Source organism: Chiloscyllium punctatum, chromosome 26 (genome assembly GCF_047496795.1).
Source record: "Chiloscyllium punctatum isolate Juve2018m chromosome 26, sChiPun1.3, whole genome shotgun sequence".
In the NCBI taxonomy this organism is placed as follows: domain Eukaryota; kingdom Metazoa; phylum Chordata; class Chondrichthyes; order Orectolobiformes; family Hemiscylliidae; genus Chiloscyllium; species Chiloscyllium punctatum.
The window spans coordinates 16,831,049-16,855,064 of NC_092764.1; the positions used below are offsets into that span (position 1 = coordinate 16,831,049).

At 39.7% G+C, this 24,016-nt stretch overlaps 1 protein-coding gene across 3 annotated transcripts in view; it reads right to left on the reverse strand.

The window, feature by feature from the left end:
• wwox (WW domain containing oxidoreductase) overlaps positions 1 to 24,016 on the reverse strand; it is a 939,779-nt gene that overhangs the window by 845,943 nt on the left and 69,820 nt on the right. For all 3 annotated transcript variants that reach the window (XM_072595864.1, XM_072595865.1, XM_072595866.1), the window contains exon 5: positions 14,287 to 14,393. In XM_072595864.1, the coding sequence (XP_072451965.1) occupies positions 14,287 to 14,393 (107 nt within the window). The remainder of the gene's footprint in view (positions 1 to 14,286; positions 14,394 to 24,016) is intronic.

The window sequence follows — 24,016 nt, forward strand, 5'->3', positions numbered from 1 at the left end:
CCAGTAACATTAAGCTCAGTGGTTGATCTGAGGATTCTTGGTTCTGCAACATAGCTGAAGGGAGTTGTCCTGTTTCTAAGCTTTGCTGATTTGCAGCTTATTTCCTGCAATCAGTGAGAAAGCTTGATTTTTCACTTACCTGCAAACCGGTGTGCCTAGTAGATGTTCTTCAGCTGTGACCTTTGCTGCACATACCCGACAAACAGACCCAGTGAACCAGGATAGCATACACAAATGGAACACTTCCTTTTGTGTTTTCCTTGAAGGGGAAAATGCAATCATATCTTTCAATCAGAAATATTTTCTTTTATCTCATGTCATGTCCACAGAAGATGGTTGTTGCTGGGGTGTAATTGGTCTCCATTATGACTGCAGTCACTGGAGTTTGTAGTTCAGTATTTATCTTGCATCTCTTCCTTTGAACAGTTTCTGGCTGAAGTTCCTTGACACTCTCCAGGTGCAACAGTCAATGCTCTCTCTCAGCACAGAGTATAATGTTCATAGCAACTTTTCAGACAGCCACTAAATCATTCTCAGAATTTGTACTCAGAGCCATTCTCCTCTCTTTCTAATTTTTTTACAGTGAAACTTGACTTATTTAAAAGTTATATTCGTTAGTAATTTGGAGCTTTATCCATGAGATAGAAACAACATATGGAAAAAACAAGAGAGATATTTTTAAATCTCCAAAAATAATTAAAATCTTAAGGAATTATACTATGTACACATATCTCTTCATTTTTCAGCATTAAAACAGTTGTTAGCTTTTTGAAAATTATTCATTCATGGTATGGAATATTGGCTGACCAGGCCAGCATTTATCGCCCAACCCTGACCATGCACAAGAGGGTAGGTAAGCCAATGCAGTACACCTTGTAGGTTACACACATTGCAGCCAGCATGCATTGATGGTAAAGGCAGCAAACATGGAAGGTGGAGGATAGTTCTGGATATAGGTTTGCTCGCTGAGCTGGAGAGTTCACTTCAGACGTTTCGTCACCCTATGAGATAACATCATCAGTGGGCCTCCAGGTGAAGCACAGCTGATGATTCCTGCTTTCTAGTTATATGTTTGGGTTTCTTTGAGTTGGTGATGTCATTTCCTGTTCTTTTTCTCAGGGGGTAGTAGGTGGGGTCTAATTCAATGCGTTTGTGATAGAGTTCCGGTTGGAATGTCATGCTTCTAGGAATTCCCGTGCATGTCTCTGTTTGGCTTGTCCTAGGATAGATGTGTTGTCCCAGTCGAAGTGGTGTCCTTCCTCATCTGTATATAAGGATACTAGTGAGAGAGGGTCATGTCGTTTTGTGGCTAGTTGATGTTCATGTATTCTGGTGGTTAGTTTTCTGCCTGTTTGTCCAATGTAGTTTTTGTTCCAGTTCTTGCATGGTATTTTGTACATGACATTAGTTTTGATTGTTGTCTCTATAGGGTCTTTCAAGTTCATTAGCTGCTGTTTTAGTGTGTTGATGGGTTTGTGAGCTCCCATGATGCCAAGGGGTCTGAGTAGTCTGGCAGTCATTTCTGAGATGTCTTTAATGTAGGGGAGAGTGGCTAGGGTTTCTGGATGTGGTTTGTTGCTGAGACATCGGCAGACCGTGTTCATTGGGTACCCATTCTGTATAGGTGATTTTTCTCTGCTCTGCAAAGTTCCTCTGTGCTGCAGTGTGTGTTGGCTTGTTGAAATAATGTTCTGATTCAGCCTCGTTTGTGGATTTTGGGATGATTGCTTCTGTAGTTCACTATTTGGTCTGTATGTGTTGTTTTCCTGTATATGCTGGTTTGAAGTTCCCCATTGGCTGTTCGCTCTACTGTGACATCTAGGAATGGCAGTTTGTTGTTGTTTTCCGCTTTAGTGAATTTTATGCCAGTAATTGTATTATTGATGGTCTTGAATGTATACTCTAATTTGTTTCATTTAGTAATGACAAAGGGGTCATCCACGTAGCGGACCCAAAGTTTGGGTTGGATGGTTGGCAGAGCTGTTTGTTCGAGTATTGCATTACTGCATCTGCTAAGAACCCTGATATCGGAGATCCTGTGGGTGTTCTGTTGGTTTGTCTCTAGGTTTTGTTTTTGAAGGTGAAGTGTGTGGTAAGGCATAGGTCCATAGCTTGACAATACTGTCCTTGCTGATGAAATTAATGGTGTTTGGTGTATATGTCTTTGGGTCTTCTAATAGTGTAGTCAGTGTTTCCTTGGCCAGGTTAATGTTGATTGATGTAAACAGGGCTGTTACATCAAAGGAAACCATTATTTCATCCTCTTCTATCTTAGTGTCTTTGATGATGTTCAGGAATTCTTGGGTGGAGTGGATCGAGTGGCGAGAGTCTTCCACTCAGTGGTTTAGTCTTTGGTGTGGCTCCTTGGCCAACTTGTAAGTTGGTGTTTCCAGGTAGCGAGACTATGGTCTGGGGGAGGGGGGGTGGGGCTCCTGGTGTGTGAATTTTGGATGATCCATAGAAGCATGGTGTGTTGGATCCAGCTGGCTTCATGTTTTGGAAGTTGGTATTATTTATTTCTCCAGATTTCTGAAGTTTTTTTTAGTAGGGCTGTGATTCAGTTCTCTAGTTATGGGATCGGGTCTATCGCCACTTGTTGGTAAGTGAAGGTATCTGTAAGTAGTGTGTTCGCTTTTTTCATTGTAGTCTCTTCGATATTGGAGGACAGTGTGATAATCAACAGGCTGCTTTGTACTGGATGATTTTGAGCTCCTTGGGTTTTATTGTAGCTGCAATCATCCAATAAATGGGAATACTCCCTTCCACTCCTGATTTGTCCTTGTAGATAGTGGACAGGTTTTGGGGAAATAGGAAATGAATTATTCACTGCAAGATTGCTAGGTTCTGACCTGTTCTTGTAATCGCAGTATTTATGTGGCTGGTCCATTTCAGTTTCTGGTCAATATCACTAGTGGGAGGTTCCATAAAGATAATGTCATATTATGAGCAATGTGTCGATTCTCTATTGTTCCTAGTGTATGTGTGGTGCAAATGTAATTCGCTACTAATTAGACCAAGCCTGAATGTTACTTAGATCTTGCTACATTTGGACACAGGGAGAAACTGACTGCAATCATAAAAGGATCGGAAACTAGGGAGCGTAGATTTAGGGTGTTTTGCAAAAGAAGCAACTGTGAGGCATTAAACGTTATCCCACCGTGAGTGGTCTGGGTTTGGAATGTCTCGTCTGGAGGCAGGTTCAATTGAGACATTCAAAAGAGCACTAATAGAAACAATGTGCAGGGAGATGGGCAAAAGGCAGGAAACTGGCAGTAAGTCAAAATGTTCAGAGAGTCAGTGTAGGAATGGTAGCCTCCTCCCACCCCACAACAATTCTGTGATTTTCTCTGAACAGTTCTTTGTGGAAAACAGCACTGCATGAGGCTAGATATGGATGCAAACAACTCTCTTCCAACAAGTTTAAACTTGTTGAAAGAGATTCCACTTCTCTGAACAGTTAAATTGATGTTATATAGCCTAAGTAAAAGTGTTGAGGGGAAGCCAGTGGATCTCCTGAGCATTTTGTAAATTAGATTTGACACCACACTGCATTTATACTCCATGAAATTTCAAACTGAGGTAATAGGAAACTACACACTCTCAAGGGTATCACTTGAGTGACCCCAAACTTGTCCTTGGATTTAACTGCAAGCTTAGCATTGACATAACGCAGAAAACAAAGCAGTGGACTGCTTTTAATTCTCCACTTTGTTTCACTGTTTTTTGCTATGGGTTGCTCCATTTATCCATTCCAGCTTGCTTGCACCTATTCTTTCTGCTTCTGTTTGCTGAGCCAAGTAAATTTCCATGAGGCTGAAGCATCAGAGGGAGCTCATAATCAAATATAATCAAATCAAATACAAAAACCAACATTCCCCAACAACACATATTTGTTACAGGGAAATTCCACATGGAAAATGTTCTAATATCTGGAATATATAGCCAGACAAATAAATAGTCAAAAACTTATAAGATATTTAGATGCAAAAATAAACTGCACCACATGGGAATTCACTCTTTCAAAATACAGTCGTGTTTTGTGATCATTTTCTACAGAATGCTCTGGTTTTGCAGTAAATTTTAACATCTTGTAATTAATCAAATGATTCTCTCCTGACTACATATTCTTAGTAATTAAAGTTTTCTAATACAGTAGCTTATTCTTTCTGCTCCAGCACCTGCATTTCATTTGTTTACTTTCCCATAGTCATAAATCTGCACAACTGTCAATGTGCCATAATATTAGTGCAGTAATCAAAGTTAATTAGCTCTCTCAATACACCACAACAAGGCTATAATAGGGAATCATTTAGAGTGTTCCATATACCAAGTTACAAATGATTCATCAGTAACACAACAATATGAAATCCCAAGTGACTGGTATTTAAGGAAAAAAAAGCTCAATTCCATACCGATTAAATTCTACTGGAAGCGTGATATATTATTTTTTACCTCTACTTTCAACTAAAAATTATCTAGTGCCCATTATGCTTGGAAGAGCATGAAAGAATTGGAGATTCCTTTTGAGTGATTTTATGATGATACTAATTTACTGGTACTTTGTTCTCTGCACCACAAATTTCCGGACAAAGAAAGCATTACAACACTGCAAACAGATACCTCTATTTAGTTTACATTTACAAAAAGCAATCTACGATGAGTGCACTTTGCAATCAAAAACAAAATCAAACACATATCTAACTCTGCTTTTGGAAAAGATGCTTAGCAATACTGCAGAGTGGAAATCTCTTGAAAATACTAGCATACTGTTTTATCATAGCTTCCAAAAGAGAATGTCAGGAAAAAAGGTACAAACGAGACTAAAAAAGATCATATTCTTTCACTTATTCAGACCCAGAGTTAAGCAATTTAAAAGATAGACCATCTTCCATACCTTTAGTCAATATTCTCATGTTTGACCACTGACTTGTTAGAAGTGCTCATTTTAGCAGCTTTGGTTGACTTTCTGAAGTTCATGCCCACAGTGCAGTTTTCATAGTCCAGTTACAGAATTTCGCATCGTTCAACTGACTGATATTCTGGCGCATCTTAACTACGGTCACTTTTTGCAGCAATAACAGAGGACATTACTCCCTCAGTAATGATAGAAAATGTGTTGTTGAGCCAGCAAGATGATAGGGTTTCAGGTCAACGATCCTTAATAAAAATTAAGATCATCAACTTGAAACTAAATGCCACTTTCTTCCAGATTTTCACCATGAGGGGTTTCTGACATTTGTTTGTTTCAAGTCCATCCATTTCCTTTCAGTACTCTGGTGCTTGGTGTTATCAGATAGCTAGTCATTTGTTGCCTTTTTCATGTGATGTTTTTCCTCTAAACATGGCGGTCAGAATTATTGTAGCATTCCAAATGTGGACAAACCAATAGCCTGAGTAGGGACAGAATCACATTCTTGTGTTTTGTCACCTACCTCAAGAATTATGAGTTTCATGATCTATTTTGCTTTACTTACAACTGTTGCAGACAATTGCTTCAATGGGATTCGAAAGGCATCTGGATGGGGACATGAATAGGAAGCATTTGGAGGGATATTGGCCAAATGCTGGCAAATGTAACTAGACCAGTTTAGTAAATCTGGCTGGCACGGATGAGTTTGACCGAAGGGTCTGTTTCTGTGCTGTACAACTCTATTTGAAGGTCCACCTGCCAATACCTCCAAGTTACTCTACCTGTGTGATATCCTGAAGATCATAATTTAAATTATGGTTCTAAAGTTTAATCTTCTTCCAAATCTGTGCAAGCCTGACTCCAACCACTCATGCTTTTGTCCAATTTTTTTTTAAAAAACAAAGCTATTTACTCTATCGTCCATGGAGCAGACACCTCAACACAAGGTTGACAACATTGCTTTTCAAGAGCAAATCCTTCTTAAAGACATCACAGTCTCTACCCCAATTTCTAAATGACTGAGGTACATCAGAAGTCTGAGGACAGATAGAATCCCTATTGTGTCGAAGTAGGCCATTCGGCCCATCAAGTTCACACCCACCCTCTAAACAGCCTCCCACCCAAACTCCATCCCCCTACCCTATCCCTGTATTTCCCATGGCTGACCCACCTAACCTACACATCTCTGGACACTATTGGCAATTTAGCATGGCCAATCCACCTAACATGCACAAATTCGGACTGAGGGAGAAACTGCAGCACCCAGAGGAATCCCATACAGACACTGGGAAAATGTGCTAACTCCACACAGGGAGTCACCCGAGGGTGGAATTGAACCTGAGTCTCTGACACTAGGAGACAGCAATGCTAACTACTGAGCCACTGTGCTGCCCAGATCTTTGGAGTATCCCACAAGTTAACAATAAAATTCAATACCTCAGTCAGGCAGACTCCAGGTCACTAGTGATACTTAACCAGTGTACAAAATTATCATACCGAAGGTTAACAGTGTTGTCATGAGTTTGGTTAAATCACTTCATCACCTGGTTGACAAATTGAATTGGAGGGATCAAATGATTACTGGGAACTGGGTGTTTTACTCATTAGCTCCAGAAAATGCTGCAAATCAACAGCTTGATGGGAAAAGTCACTCTGCCCAGAGAGGCTATAGGACGTTTCTCAGTGCTAGGAGCTGCTCGCCTGCATCTTTTTATCTGGTTAAATATCAAAATGCAAATTCAGGGGTCTCTGTCAACTCATGCCAAAGGTATTTATGTAAATGGGGATAGCGTGTACTGTATATTCCTAACTGGGAACTCAGATTCTACCACAGCAGATTTTCATTAGCTTGGTTTAGAGGCTCTTAAAGATGGTGATGGGTTTCCACATGCATCATAGATCTGTATGGCTATAAACAAGATGCCCAGTCATATTTTCCTTTAAATGATCGTTTAAAAATTGAAATGCATTTTATAGAAAGAAATTTCTGCTACATAGCTTTTAGAAACATCACAAAGTCATAAAAGAATTGAAATTCTGATGAAGAAAATTTGAAATTTAATGAAAATCTACTGGTCACAATTAAATGGTGATTCTTTTACAGCCCAAAATCAGAGCAGTGGTCCATGGTTTAGTACAATAGAAATAATGAAACACACTTCAGTAGGCAAGTTGAAATTTGTAGTTCTATTGAAAGTGCTTAAAGAAAAATACAAGCAGACAGATTCTAACTGCACCTAGACTGCCTCCTATCAAAGGGCAGGCAGGGGTATAGTATAGAGTAACCTCGATTATCCAAAGTACACTAGTAGGGAGCATTAAGTTCGGTTAATTGAATTCCAGATAATCGAATGGCGGATAACATAATTTAGCCAAGTATCGGGACCTTGCGATCTTGCCAGATAATCCGATATCGAATGCCGGATAATCGAGATTCCTCTGCAGGTCAAATGTCTTCCTTCTGTACTATCAGATTCCAATAATTTAATGTAATCTACTTGATAAAAATAGCTAATGAATTCAATTTAATCTACAGTTCCATTCTGTTGTACATTATAAAACAACCTACCATACTACAAATGTTTCCTTTTCCATTTCGACAATAAATTGCATAGATGTCTGTTGCACAATTTACATACAATGTGAGTTATCACCTGAATTTTGCTATTGATGAAACACTAACTCCAGCTTCCAGTCAGTATCAAAAAGATTAGAATGATTATTGTTTAGGCTTTTGTCCAATGATTTTCTCCACGTCTTGACTAAGCCACAATTGCCTTATGGATTGACCAAAACTTGAGTTTTTAATTTCCACGGTGGACAGGCTGGCATGCGCACTTTATTTGGTAATTATAAATTCTGGTAGAAGGAGTACATTTAAGATGCACACCATGCTCTTCATCACAGAAGACACACAAAAAACATGATTAAAGTTATACCACTACATAAATGAAGAACTCATTAGTAGACATACTTGCAGGTAGATTAGCACTGCAAAGAAAAGCCACAGCAAGACAGCCTGAAAACCAACCTTGTATAATATACAAACATGTAGAAAATGCTGGAAATAGTCAAAACATCAGAAAGAGAATTAAATTAATGATGGTCCACACAATGACCACCAACTTTCCACTAGGTGCAAGTGAGGACTACAGGTGCTGGATATTCGAGTCAAGCACAGCAGGTCAGGCAGCATCCAAAGAGCAGGAGAATCCTGATGAAGGGTTTTGCCCAAAATGTCAATTCTCCTGCTCCTTGGATGCCGTCTGACCTGCTGTGCTTTTTCAGCACCAATTTTCCCCTAACCTACCCTAAACCTCACTCACTCATATCCTACTCTCTCACTGGCATCCTGCCACCTCACCTATCTTGCACATACAGTCCCTCAAGTATACTGACAAAGTGCCTTCATGATCTTTAAAACTATTCCTACAAAAGAGGGGCCAGGTTATAGCACCGTTCCATTCGGCTGCTGCCAGCATGGACTTCTGGATTGGATTGAACTGCTTTGACTGGGAAGGCTCCTCGTCCAGTTGGCTGGACAGAAAATTCTTCTAAAACTAAATAGATAATATAGAGTCTGATGTGGGTTGAAAATAAGGATTTTGACTTAGATTGGGAGTTTGGCACCAACGTTTGAGTTCATAACTCTGTCAGATTTAAGAAAGTTTGAGGTATATTAATATGATCACAGATCAATTATGATAAATTTAGATTATCGAATGTTAACTTCCATTATCTGATTGACATACCAATGATATTCTACAGTCTAAAATGCTTTTTTAAAATGGAAGAAACATGGACATAAATCGTCAGATCTGCAGATTGAGATAAGTTTCTTGAGACTCAGATCAAATAAATGAACCACTCTGCACTGAAATTTCTATTTTCATTTAAAGACAATGAAACCAGCCAACTGAGTCAGCAACCAAGACATTTGCAAGTCCTATTTAATTGGCAGTTGTATGATAACTTCACATATTAAGGAGATGAAGGTCTCATGTGTAAGTTAACCAGCTTGGAAAAACAATGGTGTTAGACTCAAGAATACACAGTGAGCTTTATTTCGACATATACTTTTCAGCAGAGTCACAGAGACATACAGCATGGAAACAGACCCTTCGGTCCAACCCATCCATGCTGACCAGATATCCCAACCCAATCTAGTCCCACCTGCCAGCACCCGGACCATATCCCTCCAAACCCTTCTATTCTTATACCCATCCAAATGCCTCTTAAATATTGCAATTGTAACAGCCTCCACCACGTCCTCTGGCAACTCATTCCATACATGTACCACCCTCTGTGTGAAAAAGTTGCCCCTTCAGTCTCTTTTATATCTTTCCCCTCCTCACTCTAAACCTATGCCCTCTAGGTCTGGAGTCCCCCACCCCAGGGAAAAGACTTTGTCTATTTATCCTATTCATGCCCCTCATAATTTTGTAAACCTCTATAAGGTCACCTCTCAGCCTCCAACGCTCCAGGGAAAACAGCCCCAGCCTGTTCAGCCTCTCCCTAAGCTCAAATCCTACAACACTGGCAACATCTTTGTAATTCTTTTCTGAACCCTTCCAAGTTTCACAACATCTTTCCGATGGGAAGACCAGAATTGCACGCAATATTCCAACAGTGGCCAAACCAATGTCCTGTACAGCCGCAACATTATCTTCCAACTCCTGTACTCAATACTCTGACCAATAAAGGAAAACATACCAAACGCCTTCTTCACTATCCTATCTGCCTGCGACTCCACTTTCAAGGAGCTGCATTCCGAGGTCTCTTTGTTCAGCAACATTCCCTAAGACTTTACCATTAAGTGTATAAGTCTTGGGACAATGACCATTCATTGAAAATTAAAGATATCTACATATTCTGCTCTTCCTGCAGATCTGAGTCAATAATGGTGGCCTCAATCCAATGATGCATGCCGCACCTCAGAAGATCTGTGCCAATGACATCATCACATCCTTTTCCTGTCACCACCAGCGCCAAGTAAGACTGCATAATGATTCCAGGTTTTTTTTTTATAATCAGCTTCACAGTCATGTTCTTGGATAGACTCAAAGTCCTGACACGGGATCGCATGTTTGGTTCAGGACAAAAGCAAGCTCCTCAATCTGTAAAGCCTCAGGCCTCATCCAAAAGTTCAAACAATATTGTCTGAGTGAACCCTATTTGATGTCAACTGCCTTCTTACAGCAATCTATATTAAAAGCTACTTATTGGTTGTTTTCCCAAGGCTCAGAAGGTGTCAGCTTTACAATGACTTTGAAAAGGACAGGTATTCTGTACCAATCTATCCCCACCACAAACGCCAAGACATCACAGCCCCAGCAAATAAATGCGCACCATTAGGCTATTCAGAAATTCTGTTTTCTTGAGAGTATCCTCTTCAACGCAACATGTTAGTTGATGAAATCTCCTGTCGCCAGGCAAAAGCAAGCTCAACATTCAGTAGGCTCACTCACAGAAAGCATGGAGTTTGTTTTATAATGTAGTTCTCACATCACTGCTTTATGAGGGATGGTCAACCCACTGCCATGTCATAAAGCAAGAAGATCTGAAGCATCACTGGATTCGAAACGTTAACTCTGTTTTCTCTCCACACGTTGCCAAACCTGCCAAATTTCTCCAGCAATTTCTGTTTTTGTTTGCTACAGACCTCCAGCATTTGCAGCTCTTTGCTTTACTTTAGGTACATTCCACCTTCACTGCTTAAGATCTTTCAACAAAGTGAACAACTGAACAGCTGAACAAACACTAACAACAAAGTTATACAAGGATACCACATAGCTCATATCTAGGATATGCTCTTCATACTTCAGTAATATTTTTACAGACTATTTTCATAGAATAATTGAGTTCACAGCCAAATATGTTCATGCAAGTCCCATTTTCTAACACTATATCTGCAGACTCTGCTTCAACTACCTTTTCAGAAAGAAGTGCAAAGACACATGATCCTCTGTAATGGAGAGACAGAACAATCTTTGTCCCTTTTCAGTGATTGCTGTGGGGCGGCACGGTGGCTCAGTGGTTAGCATTGATGCCTCACTACGCCAGGGTCCCAAGTTCGATTCCAGCCTTGGGCGACTGTTTGTGTGGAGTTTGCACATTCTCCCCGTGTCTGCATGAGTTTCCTCCAGGTACTCCGGTTTCCTACCACATTCCAAAGATCTGCAGGTCAGGGGAATTGGCCATGCTAAATCGTCCACAGGTGTTAGGTGCATTCATCAGAGGGGAGTGGGTTACTCTTTGGAGGGTCGGTGTGGACTTGTTGGGCCGAAGGGCTTGTTTCCAAACTGTAGGGAATCTAATCTAATCTCATTTAAACTAAGCCCTGTTCATGGCTACCAGCCAGCACAACGGCAGAAGTATGGTAAAGATAGAGAGAGATGGAATATATGTGAATGCTGGCCTGCATCTGATTGTTCAACTGCAGCACATATATGTATATAAGAAAGAAACATTGAACTTAAATAAAGTGCAGTGTAAATCTGCATTAAAGTGAATAGAAGTAGGTATCTGTCATCCAGAACACTGTAAGCCAGAGGTTACTTATTGCAATTCAACTTGAACCTTGTCTCTGCTCCACATGTCTGTCATTCTAATTTCTTTTTTAATTATTTGCTTATGGGATGTCGATGTCACTGGCTGGGCCAGCATTTATTGCCCATCTCTAATTGTCCTTGAGAAGTTGGTGAAACTGCCTCCATGAACACTGCAATCCTTTGGGTGTAAGATGTCATGACAAACAGAATTTCACTGTCATTGGAATTAAATGAGTAACACTTGACAAATCAACATCATATTCTTATCTCTGTTACTGCACCTCATCATTACCACAAATGTGCCATACATGTGTAGTTTCCTAAGAAATTGAGTAATTGTTAACATGTTTATTCAGCTTGAAACACATTTCTGTAATTATAATTAAATTATACTGATGCAAACCTAATTGATTTATAAATGTTCTTGCATTACAGCTAAGTAACAAACAATCTGTTTTGATTGAAAAGGTTAATAATTCCAGGTCTCTATAACTCTGGTTGAAAGCAGAAAATAATTAGGCTGTGCATTTTCTGAAGTTGTTTTTCAAGGTGCTGGGTGACTCTACACAGGTGATATTGAGCCCACATATTTCGGTTTGGGATTTCATAAAAATGTCACCAAGTATCAGAAATTGCAGTGTAAAAGGCAGCATTGGTAGCTTGCAGGTTCAATTTCCTCCCTTCAATCCCTGAATTTCCAAGCAAATCCATGAGGGGGACTATCAAAAATAGGTAAATTATGGAATAATAACCGATTCCCTTGGGTGTCTCTGGCAGCTTAAAGAATACGGAAATTGCTGGGAACAAATGCCAACATGCGGTCCCAGCAGCAGGTGCAGGCTGCTTCAGAAGAGTGTGGAAGAAAGCAATTCAATTCATTATTCAAAATAAATTGCAGATCAGTAGATTCTGGTGCATTGGTGCATCAACTCACCCCATCTTGGACCTCGCACCATTGAGAGCCGAGATGTAGATTTGGATTATATTTCATAACTCAAGTCCCTTAGCTTTGGATTCACAAAGGAAGAAACTTTAATTTAATGAGATGGGCATGCAGAAGGTTAAAGTGATCTTTCTTATAACACAACTTAAAACTCTTCAGTTGAACTTAATTTTCATTGGAGAAACAACCAACGGTAGTTATGATTCAAATATATTTCTATGTGTGAGGTACATCCAAATGTATTTTTCTACCTTAATATCATTTCCGTTATGATTATTTTCATAAAATACAAGCTCTTTTTGTCAAAAGGCAGTATTGACAGCAATGTGGCCACAAGGTAAGCACTCACAGAGCAAGTCCGAATACCTTTTGATGCTGAGATCCCTGGAGCTCTATAGGACCAGATGCACAGTAGTTGCATCTCCCCGAGAAACAATAGTACTCTCTTTAAATTGGCAATCTAATGAAAATGTTTACAAAACTGCAGCAATAGGCACTGCAAAGAAAAGCGGCTGCACAGTGACTTTTATTTTTATTGCAACTGTATCATACAAATTTCCCCCGAGGAAAACTCAATCCTGAAGGAATGTAAGTTATATTAGAGCACCGTCCCATTAGTGTCTCTTCCTACTTTTCGTTGGTCTTTTGTATGGCAAATTGCAACAGACAAGAGCACTCCATTGCATAATAACAATATGATTTTAGAGTTTACATTTGTTGTCCCAATTAGCTAAGAATGTATTATTTAGTAACTACCTATAATCAACAAGCTCAGGGATGCTAAAGTGCTGCTGCACTGACAATATGCAGTAACATTCTGTTCTGTTGTTTTTTCCATATAATGAAGAGGTTTCAGTGTTAAAGCTTCTTGAACAATGGTCACATTGCATTCTTTGTAGCTTACAGAGAGGAAATAAGCTATGGTGGAATACAAAAATATTTTCAAATATTCCTCCTTCTGACATCTGTTAGTTATTGACGCCTTTGGCAGAAAAACATCACTTTTGTGTATAATTTTACCGAATACAGAATTATCAGAAACAAAAATTACACCACCTCTGGAATAACACTCAAATATTGCTAGAGTCTAATGCTTCAACAAATGGTGAAAACACAATGTCCAAACAGCTCATTTTTGCAACTGAGAGTCTTGTTTGAATGTAAACAATGTGAAAATGATTTATGATACATTTTGCCAACTTGAAATATAGAAATACTGTATTCTACACAAAAAAAAGTCTTTACACATAGCATGTTTCTTACTAATATATTTCTTCTTGAATTTTGAATTTTACATTGTCTTCAGTTAATACAGTTCTATATTTGCCTGGGTCTTGGTGTTTTCTATTGTGATCCTTCTATTGTGTAGCTGGAGTAGTTCTGCAGTGTCAGTGGAGAGCGATGCTTGCATGGGACAAAGGATAAAACCAGTACAACGATACTCCAACCTCATTTGCAAGCATCCCTTCCGCACCGACAGTGTAGATCATGGAATCACGCCTTGTACTTGGAAGCTAAAATGACCATGAGAACTATAGGACCAGATGCACAGTAGTCGCATCTCCCCGAGAAACAATGGTACTCTCTTTAAATTGGCAATCTAATGAAAATGTTTACAAAACTGCAGCAATAGGCACTGCAAAGAAAAGCGGCTGCACAGTGACTTTTATTTTTATTGCAACTGTATCATACAAATTTCCCCCGAGGAAAACCTAGATATCCTAGAATTATGGATACTATTATCAAACCAAAGTTCCTGTTGGACAGCTAGTTTGAATCCTCATACCTTAGCGTCAAGCTTTAGTCCAAAGTAGTAGAATTTACTGAACAGACGTATTAGTGGATATGGATTAACTTAGTGTAATGAAGGTGGAAACACTCACCCATTCGTCCAGTATCTTTTGTGTGGCCACATTGCCTCGAGCTCGATTTCTGCAGGCAAGGACAACATGTGCTCCGTGCAAAGCTAAAGAGCGTGCAGTCTCAAAACCTACCAAGAAAAACATCATTATTGCTCACATATGTGGTTGGGTGGGAGAAAATCCAGTTCCCAGATTTTCAATCATCTCTTCTTGGATAAGCAACAACTTTAGAAGGTTTATATGGAGTTGCACAATTGCAAGGCAGTGACTTACATGAAGGCCCTGTCGTGCAACTTACCAGCTGTAGAATGATCTGCCAGCTAACTTTTACCAATAACAATGTCTGATTGCAAAAATGTTACCATACAAGCTGACTGAGTAAGTTTCTATGAAAATCAGTGGGCATTTGTCAATTATTTCAAAATTAGTGAGCATGATTATCTCATACAAGTACAATGTTTGTCATAAAATTAGTGCACGTGCTACACTTCCCACCTTTTATTCTGCTTATTTTGAATTTATGATTTTAATTTCCTTAATGTTGCAGCATTAGTTCCCATTTGCAAAGGAAATACAATACTCTAAGGGATAATACCAGACATGAAAACTCACCCACAAGTTATTATAAACCTTCTAATAAATGAGATGTGCTTCAGTACTATTTATTTCTATACTACTGACTGCCAGCTGTGCAATCTTTCCAGATATCTTTTCAGTCATTTTATGGCAAATGGGAGCAAATTCCTGCCAAAAACTAGCCAACTCTCACAATAATAATTTGCTACAGCTTAAATGCAGTCTTCAGAAAGTTCAGCAGTGGCTGCTTATTTTCAATGTTTCGCTCATTTCTTCCCAGTCCAATTGAAATTAGGGAAAAATTGCCTTTCAGTACCTTGGAAGTCATCCCAAAATTATTCAGCCTAACATGCGCAATGTCTCCTAACAGTTCAGTTCAACCAGGGTTTATGTGGCACAGAATCACAAAAAAATGTCTTAGAATCCACTCAAGATATAAAAACCAGTGCAAGTGACATGGCTGTGATCCAGAACAATTCAATGGATATTTGATCCAGTTTTCCATTTAATGAGCCAATAATGGTTTCAAGTTAGCTTCTGATTTTAGATTGCATTCAGATTAATAGCCTTTTTAAAAAATCCAACTATGAACTTCTGCTCAGACAATTCAAGACATATGTAACAATGGGAATCATTACATAGATTATTCTTCCTGGTTATGCTAACACAATAAGCATACCCAATCACACTATTTGTTACAAACTGTTTCTCCCCCAACTTGAAATGAACATGTCTGGTTCAATCCATGCTTCAGTTGATCTGGGATGTTGAAAAACCATTGATATTATATACACGCATACACACCTCTCATCACACCTTTACCTGTTGCAAGCAAAGCATATTGATTATGTACTCTAGATGCTCAATGTTTATGGGAATATAATCTTGATGTCATTAATTGCAGTTTAACACCAGTGCAAGAACACGAAATACAGCCATACAAGTGCATCAATTATTGTGCCTTCTTTATACAACAACCAAAGAAATCTTTTACACAAGGGAAGGTGCTGAAAGGGCCAGTAATTAACACACAATTGGCCCACAGAGCAGTTGGGAAGATTTTGGAAATAGAATACAACAACTTAAACAGATACAGCGGCTCAGAAGATTTTATCTCAAAATAGTGGGCAAGCATGCTGAATCTAGGGAATGTTTCATTTTTGATTTGACAACTTTAATAAAGTCAAACTATTGAATACATAACTCTGCATCAAACTGAACTGTTATTAGACATTATGCATGAGAGGGCAACATTGAGCAAGGTGGAATGCACATTCAATGGACGGATAGGAAGATGATATCTTGTGGAGGGACAATTTTGAAACCAAAATAACTAAATCTGATTCACAACGGGACCTATGCAACAGTGCTCTCAAACAGAATCAATATTAATCTGAAGAACTCTGCATCAGATACGAATGACAATGAATTTGATGATTTAGAAAATGTTTTAATTATAGTTAAAAGTGGAGAAAGTGAGGACTGCAGATGCTGGAGATCAGAGCTGAAAATGTGTTGCTGGAAAAGCGTAGCAGGTCAGGCAGCATCCAAGGGACAGGAGAATCGACGTTTCAGGCATAAGCCCTTCTTCAGGAATGAGAAAAGTGTGTCCAGCAGGCTAAGATAAAAGGTAGGGAGGAGCGTTGGAAATGCGATAGGTGGAAGGAGGTCAAGGTGAGGGTGATAGGCCGGAGTGAGGGTGGGGGCTGAGTTCGAGGGATTTCTCCAGTTTCCTCATTTCCCCTCCCCCCACCTTGTCTCAGTCAAATCCCTCAAACTCAGCACCGCCTTCCTAACCTGCAATCTTCTTCCTGACCTCTCCGCCCAAACCCCACTCCGGCCTATCACCCTCACCTTGACCTCCTTCCACCTATCACATTTCCAATGCCCCTCCCCCAAGTCCCTCCTCCCTACCTTTTATCTTAGCCTGCTGGACACACTTTCCTCATTCCTGAAGAAGGGCTTATGCCTGAAACATCGATTCTCTTGTTCCTTGGATGCTGCCTGACCTGCTGCGCTTTTCCAGGAACACATTTTCAGCTATAGTTAAAAGTGCCCTTGCAGAATGAATTAATTTAATAAACATGTTACTATTTCTATTATAGGAGCTATATTTTTAAAAATTCATTCATGGGATGTGGAAAACACTGGTTAGCCAGCATTTATACCCCTAGTTGCCATTGAGAAGGTGGTGGTGAGCTTTCACAGTTCAAAATCGCAAACCAGCCACACTTTTCCATAAACGTTGACCACTGTTGTTAAGGTAGAGTAAATGTATTCATGAAAAGGTGTCACAATGCTTTAACTGGAATTATCAAGTGTGTTCTTCCTCAAATTTCAAAATGGCGACCAACTATCATCAACATTAGCTGCTCAAGTATTCCACTTCATAGATAATACAACCCACATATTTGGTAGGACTTCACAATTTAAAAGATCAAATTATAGACCTCTAGAATATTCAAGTGAAAATAGGTAAAATTCTAATTTCTGTTATTACTGCATAGTCAAGTGTCAAACAGCTGTCCTCAAAAGAGAAAAAAACATTGTGCACAGTCTGTTTCTCTTAATCTGTCAGTAATGTTACAATAGCATAAAGACTTTATGCCTCATGTATATTAAAATACCTTGGGTCTGAAACACTGAACACTCTTTCCACTGAGTGCAAAATGATGGACCACAGATATTCTGTGTGTATCAGGCAGAGTAGCAAATGATAAGTTAGTTGATAAACATTGCAAAAGGCAACCAATTCATTGTTGCATTTTTTACTGGATGACCAACTCAAGAATAAAATTGTGATACAACAGAACAAAAAAAAATTATTCTAAACTGGCAAATCTCCAAAGTTGGACAACAGTGGATGGCCTGTAAGCAGCATCAGCACAGAAATAAATCGGCTGATTCCCACGCAGGCAAAGGATCACTCCCTTCCAGCCAAGTTTCTTTGTGTGATGAAAAATAAATGTGTGGTGTCTTTGAACATTCACAGCACTCTGATATCTTCACAGGTTGGCACGCTCAAGTTGTAAAACAACTGGAAGAAGTGCTCGTAATTACAAGGCCCATGACAAGTTTTGGAAGAGTGAGTATGGCCACAAAGTCAACAATTTTGCTTTTAAGCATAACTCAGAATCAGTTGAAACAGCAGACAAGTGAAATATATATCTTATTAATAAATGCAATTGGAAGAATATGATCTTAATCATGGCTCATGGGCTGAAATCAAACATATTTGTGTACTTCCTCTTCAAAATTGTACATATAAAGTTTTCTTTTAACTCATTTTTGCATGCAGAATAATCAATTCTAAATAATGGAGAAAAATTCAAAAATAAAATGAAAACCCCCAAGTCCCACAGGATATCTCCACCTCCACCTCTGAGGAAGAAGCCAGACACCTTTCAGGAGAAGCGCTGACAAGGCTGCTTCCTACACCGTCCATCAGCTCAGATACTGACACCTGGAGGGCATTTTAGATAGAGTCAAGAGCAGAACTTCACAGAAGTACACAAGCAAGCGTAGGGCCATCAAGTAGGTTTGTCTGAGGCACTTGGAAAATTGACACAGATGTTATGGGACTGCACAAACGTTGTTTCTCCTCTGCTGCCTCAGGCATGTAGGTTGCTGGCTGCTTCCACTATTTGTTTGGCTGCTGTCATGGAGAGTCAGGTCCAGCAGTCTCAGTGCCTCTCGGATATGTGTACAGATTTGCACTCCATCTCTCCAGTCATGGGTGGCTCAGCATCAAGAGCAAGGCAATAGAGGGATGAGTGAGCATGACCTTATCCCAGGTGCCCCGTTACCGAGAAGGGGTCAGGGTGGTGCCAATGGGCACCCAGTCAGAGGAGGAATCATAAAAGCCCTCTGGTCACAAAGCCCTTCCTGATACAGACTCCCTGACTACCCAAAGCAACCAACTATGCGTGCTCAATCTGCTGACAGCCAAATATCAGACACTTTCCTCCAGAGGAAGCACACCAGACTCAAAATGTTAATTCTGCTTCTCTTCATAGATGCTGTCAGACCTGCTGTGTTTCTCCAGCACTTTCTCTTTTTATTTCAGCTGGCGTTGACTTACTGTGTTGGGAATCCCCCGAGTGGAGGGTGCTTCCCTTGACTTGACTGTGAACTACCCTCCTTAGACTTTGAGACATTGCATGTGCTTCAACCAAAAGGCTGTGTGTTTGCCATGTACATGGCTAGCACATAGGGCAAGTGTGGGATTGGTATACAGTGTCAGACAGCAATGTGCCACCCCTTTGACTGATCACTGCTGGAAACTATGACAAGCCTCTTGGCTTTGAGTTTGTGCTAAAGGTCAAGTCAATACACACACACTGTGAGCATTTAAACTTTGGCTGAGGAAGCAAAGCACAAATAGGCAAGACAATGCAAGGTAGGCAAAACAGGGATGCGATGAGAAACAAAATAAACGAGTAACCTTGAAATGGATTCTTGCCCAACCCTTGAATTAGGTGCCTGTCCCTGTACAAATAGTGGCCTGGCAGGGGAAAATGCACACCAAAGCGCAGAACTGAAGTGCCATGAGACTGCAGTGAGGTTGGTACGAGTCTGATGCCCAGGTCCATGAACAGGGAACATGTGCACTCACTGCCCATGAAGTGTGCCCTCAATTTTCTGGTGACTGCTGTCCAAGACAGCAGACCTGAAGAGCAAGCAGCAAGCTGGAGTTGACAGGTAACTGTTTTAACTTTCATATTGGGAACTGTTGGCATCTGGTTTCCATCAAAGGTGAGAGAATAGAAAATTGCATATTAATGACATGAAATTAGGAAATAATTAGATGTTTTTGTTTAATATTTAATTCACATCATCACATGGGATTCAGGATGAGCTTGCCAATTGGACACAAAATTGGCTTAACAGCAGGAGACAGAGGGTGGCGATGGAGGGTTGTTTTTCAGACTGGAGGCCTCTGGTCAGTGGTGTTCCACAGGTGCTGGGTCTACTTTTGTTTGTCATCCATATAAATGACTCAGATGAAAATACAGAGCTCATGGTTAGTAAGTTTGCAGATGACATCAAAATTGGTGATTTAGTGGAGAGTGAAGAAGGATATCTAAGATTACAGTGAGATCTTGATCAACTGGGTAAATGGGCTGAGAAGTGGAGGATGGAGTTTAATTTGGATAAATACGAGGTATTAAATTTTGGCAAAATAAACAAAGGCAGAACTTATACCATTAAATGTAGGGTCTGGGATAGTGCTATAGAACAGAGACACCAAGGGTTCACATATATAAGTTTGCATCACATGTAGATAGGGTGATTAAGAAGGTATTGAGCATGCTTGCCTGCATTGCTCAGACCTTTAAGTACAGGAGTTTAGACATTATGTTGGAAATGTACTAGACGCTGGTGAAACCTCTTCTGTTATAAGAAGGATATTATTAAGCTCGAAAGGGTCAGAAAAGATTTACCAGGATGTTGCCAGAAATGGACAGTTTGAGTTATAAGGAGAGGCTGGATAGGGTGAACCTTTTCTCACAGAAGTGTAGGAGTTTGAGGGGTAACCTTATACAGGTTTATAAAATCATGAAGGGTACGGATAGGTTGATTGGCAGGTGTTGTTTCAAGAGGTTGAGGATTTCAAGTCTAAGAGGCATATTTTTAAGGTGAGAGGAGAGATTTTTTTTTAAATGAGACAACATTTTTACACTAAGTGGCTCGTATGTGGAATGAACTTCCAGAGGGTGTGGGTACTGTTACAATATTGAAAAGATATTTGGACAAGTACATGAATAGGAAAGGTTTGGAGTAATATGGGCCTGGTGCGATTAGTTTAGTTTGGGATTATGGTCAGCATGGACTGGTTGGACCGAAGGATCTGTTTCCATGCTGGATGACTCTCGCCACTCATTAGTGAGAATTTCATCTTGATGTTCAACACTTGATAGGAAAATGAGACTTCTTACTCTCACCTGCCAGCAGTGGTAGTAGAGTCAGAGACATTAGGGACATTTAAGCGACTGCTGGACAAGCACATGGATGGTCGTAAATTGAGGGATGTGCAGGTTAGGTTGATCTCAGATTAAGATAAATGCGCGTCACAACATTGTAGGCTGAAAGGCCTGTACTGTACTGTACTGTTCTATTCTATGTTATAACATCTAGAAGTTGCTTATTTACCAACTCAAATGATTTTTCCAACTTTCTCACCAGGGTCCAGGTGGCTCATTGCTGTAAAAATTCCGCCCATTGAATATACTATAATGTAATGTCTGTGTAAATCCAACTACCTCATTGCCAAACAGATTAATACATCCAATCCATTGAGGTCAGTGCTCTGAATGTTAGAGGTCCTCAACCAGAACTGAAGAGGAGTCATATCTGACTCAAGATGTGAGCTCCGTTTCTCTCTCCACAGATGCTGCTGAGTTTCTCCAGCATTCTGTGTTTGTTTCAGATTTCCAGCATCCACAGCATTTTACTGTGAAGTCCAGTTCAATAATATGATCAACAACAATATGGAAAGATGGATTTACATTGGCAGTGCAGCTAGTGTAAACGTAGCATGAAATGTAGCATGTAGCAGGAAGAAATTGAGCAGGTTAGTTTAACATCATTTCGTTCTGCAGTCAGTTTAGTTTTGGGTTACAAACTTAACTTTCAACTTAAGTTTCATATCGAAGGAAAGCAGTGCAGGCTTTGCAACTGTTCTGATCTTGTGCCACGTGATTGCACGGAGACAATCAGAGTAAAAAACTGTGTTTCTAAATTCAACCGACACTAATGGGATAAACAGCTCCTGGCTGCTGTGTATGTGAACGAAGTACAGGTATTTTCAAACGAAAAATCTGTGAACTGAAAGAAGATTCTGAAATTTTTATTTATATAATGCTGTCACAATCACCAGGCACCTCAAAGCCCTTCACAGCTTAACAAAACAGCTTACTGTTGAAATCTAGGAATACAGAAACACAGGAGCCAATTTGCACACTTCAATTTCTTATCAACAAAGCTGTGATAATTACCAGATAATATGCTTAGTGGCGCTGGTGGTGGGATATACATTGGCCAGGCAATTGGGATAACTCCATGCTCTTCTTGCAGATAGATCTTCAGTTAATGCCTTATCCAAAAGGTGGCATCTTGAACAATATGACACTCCCTCAGTACTGTACTGGTTTGACAACTTTGATCTTTTGTGATCGTACCCTGGAATGGAAGTTTAAGTCGGAACTTTGGGATTCAGAAGCAAGACTTGGCAATAACCAGCAACTATCCACATCAAGAGCACCAATTTCAGTTGGATGTCACAACTGAAGCTAAAGCAAAGCAAACACAGTAAAAACGATGCCATTCATCCACTTTACCTGAAAACAACTCTTCAGTCCTCCCTGTCAATTTAGAAGTGTGTAATGTAAAAGAGAACTTAGGAGTCAAAGCACAGACAACTATGTGTAAAATTAAACATACAAAAATAAGACAACTATGAACAAGGAATATATGCACAGTCTGCTGATTTCCTAATTCAATTCCAAATAGAACCTAAAGTAGCAAAAATAACTACTACTTGTTTAGAAGGTGTAGGAAATTCTGTAGGCAAAATCTTCTTGAAGCATTTCAAGTTGTTAAAATGCATAATTCCGGTCCCTGCCAAACTAAGTTTGTTCAACTGGAGTGTTGTTAAAGACTTACCTGTTCCTTCAGCCTACAGAAGGACTAATATTGATGTCCAAAACTTTCAGTTTGTGATGACAAAACATGAGCTAAAGAAATATTCAAAAAAATGAACAACACCTTCATCATAAATGACTCAGGCTTCTTCAAAATAAAATGTTAGAGCATAATTAAGAAATTGAAAATCTTCTTAGTTTACACGCCTTATAAAGTCCCACCCTCCGGCCAATGTAAAACCACTGAGAGGTGTTAGGGACAATGAGCCAAAAGTAACATTTTGACCACAGTTGTGGTGAGATTACCAGAAAACACAGGTTGTGCAGTTTAAAGATTGTAGGATGTAGAGATAATGTCATACTTTGGACAAAACAAATTATCTGGAGAAGAAAATAACAAAATAAAACAAATAAATCTCCACTAATGATTCAGTCGGATGCATGCAACCATAGCTGTTGTACCTTTCAATATGACAAGGAAAGTCGTAGGTTCAATTCTTCACTCACTGAACTATCTAGTCTCACCCTAAGCAACTCAAATCAGTATCACCAGATTGGGGAAGGAACGAACAAGTGGACTTCAGAATTCAATCTTGGAGGAAAAATAAAAGGTATTTAAATATTTCTTGACCACCGGATCAACCTCTAATGTAATACTTTCCTACAGTTAGTCTTTAAAGTCACAATATTCATCTACACCTGAAAAGATAATGGAAGAAAAGATGTGCTACTATCACTATTCCTATCCCCAACCTACCATCACCTTAGAAAATGAGGATCCTGAGAAAAGAAAATCAGAGGTGGAGGCGGAGAAGGTTGGGAAGCGGAAAAAGGCAAAACAAAAATTAGTGAAAAATAACAAGTCATCCCTTCTCTCTGCCTTTGCCCATTGTATGTACAGAAAAATGTTAAAGATGCAAATGGAAATAAGTCATTGAACACAATCAGGCAATGTCCACTTTTACTCTCTAACTACAAATACTCCTTATCAGTTTCAACTATTCTGTTCCCACCTGCCTTCAACTATTTTTCCTTCATCCTCCTATCCTAATCTTAAATGTTGATACTTTCTGCATTTAACCTCTAACTCTGGAAGTGAATTCCACAGTTTCACAACTCTGAAAACATTTGGCCTCTATCTGAAATCTCTCACACGTGAGCAGCACTAGCTCAGTGGTTAGCACTGCTGCCTCATAGTGCCAGGGGCCCAGGTTTGACTCCAGTCTTGGGCAACTGTGCAAACAGACATTCTTCCAGTGTGTGCATAGGTTTCTGCCAGGTTTCCTCTCACAGTCTATGGATGTGCAGGTTAGGTGGATTATGGGAAATGTAGGGTTACGGAGACAGGGCAGGATGCTCTTCAGAGGATCAATGATAGGCTGAACAGCCTCCTTTCACACTGTAGGGATTTTATGACTCTATTCTAATATGGTATCTGCTGTGCTCCTTTGCTTCTGAACTCTCAAAGCTACAGCAATCTGCCTATATCTATCTTATCACATTGTTATTTAATTTTAAATACCTGTCATTAT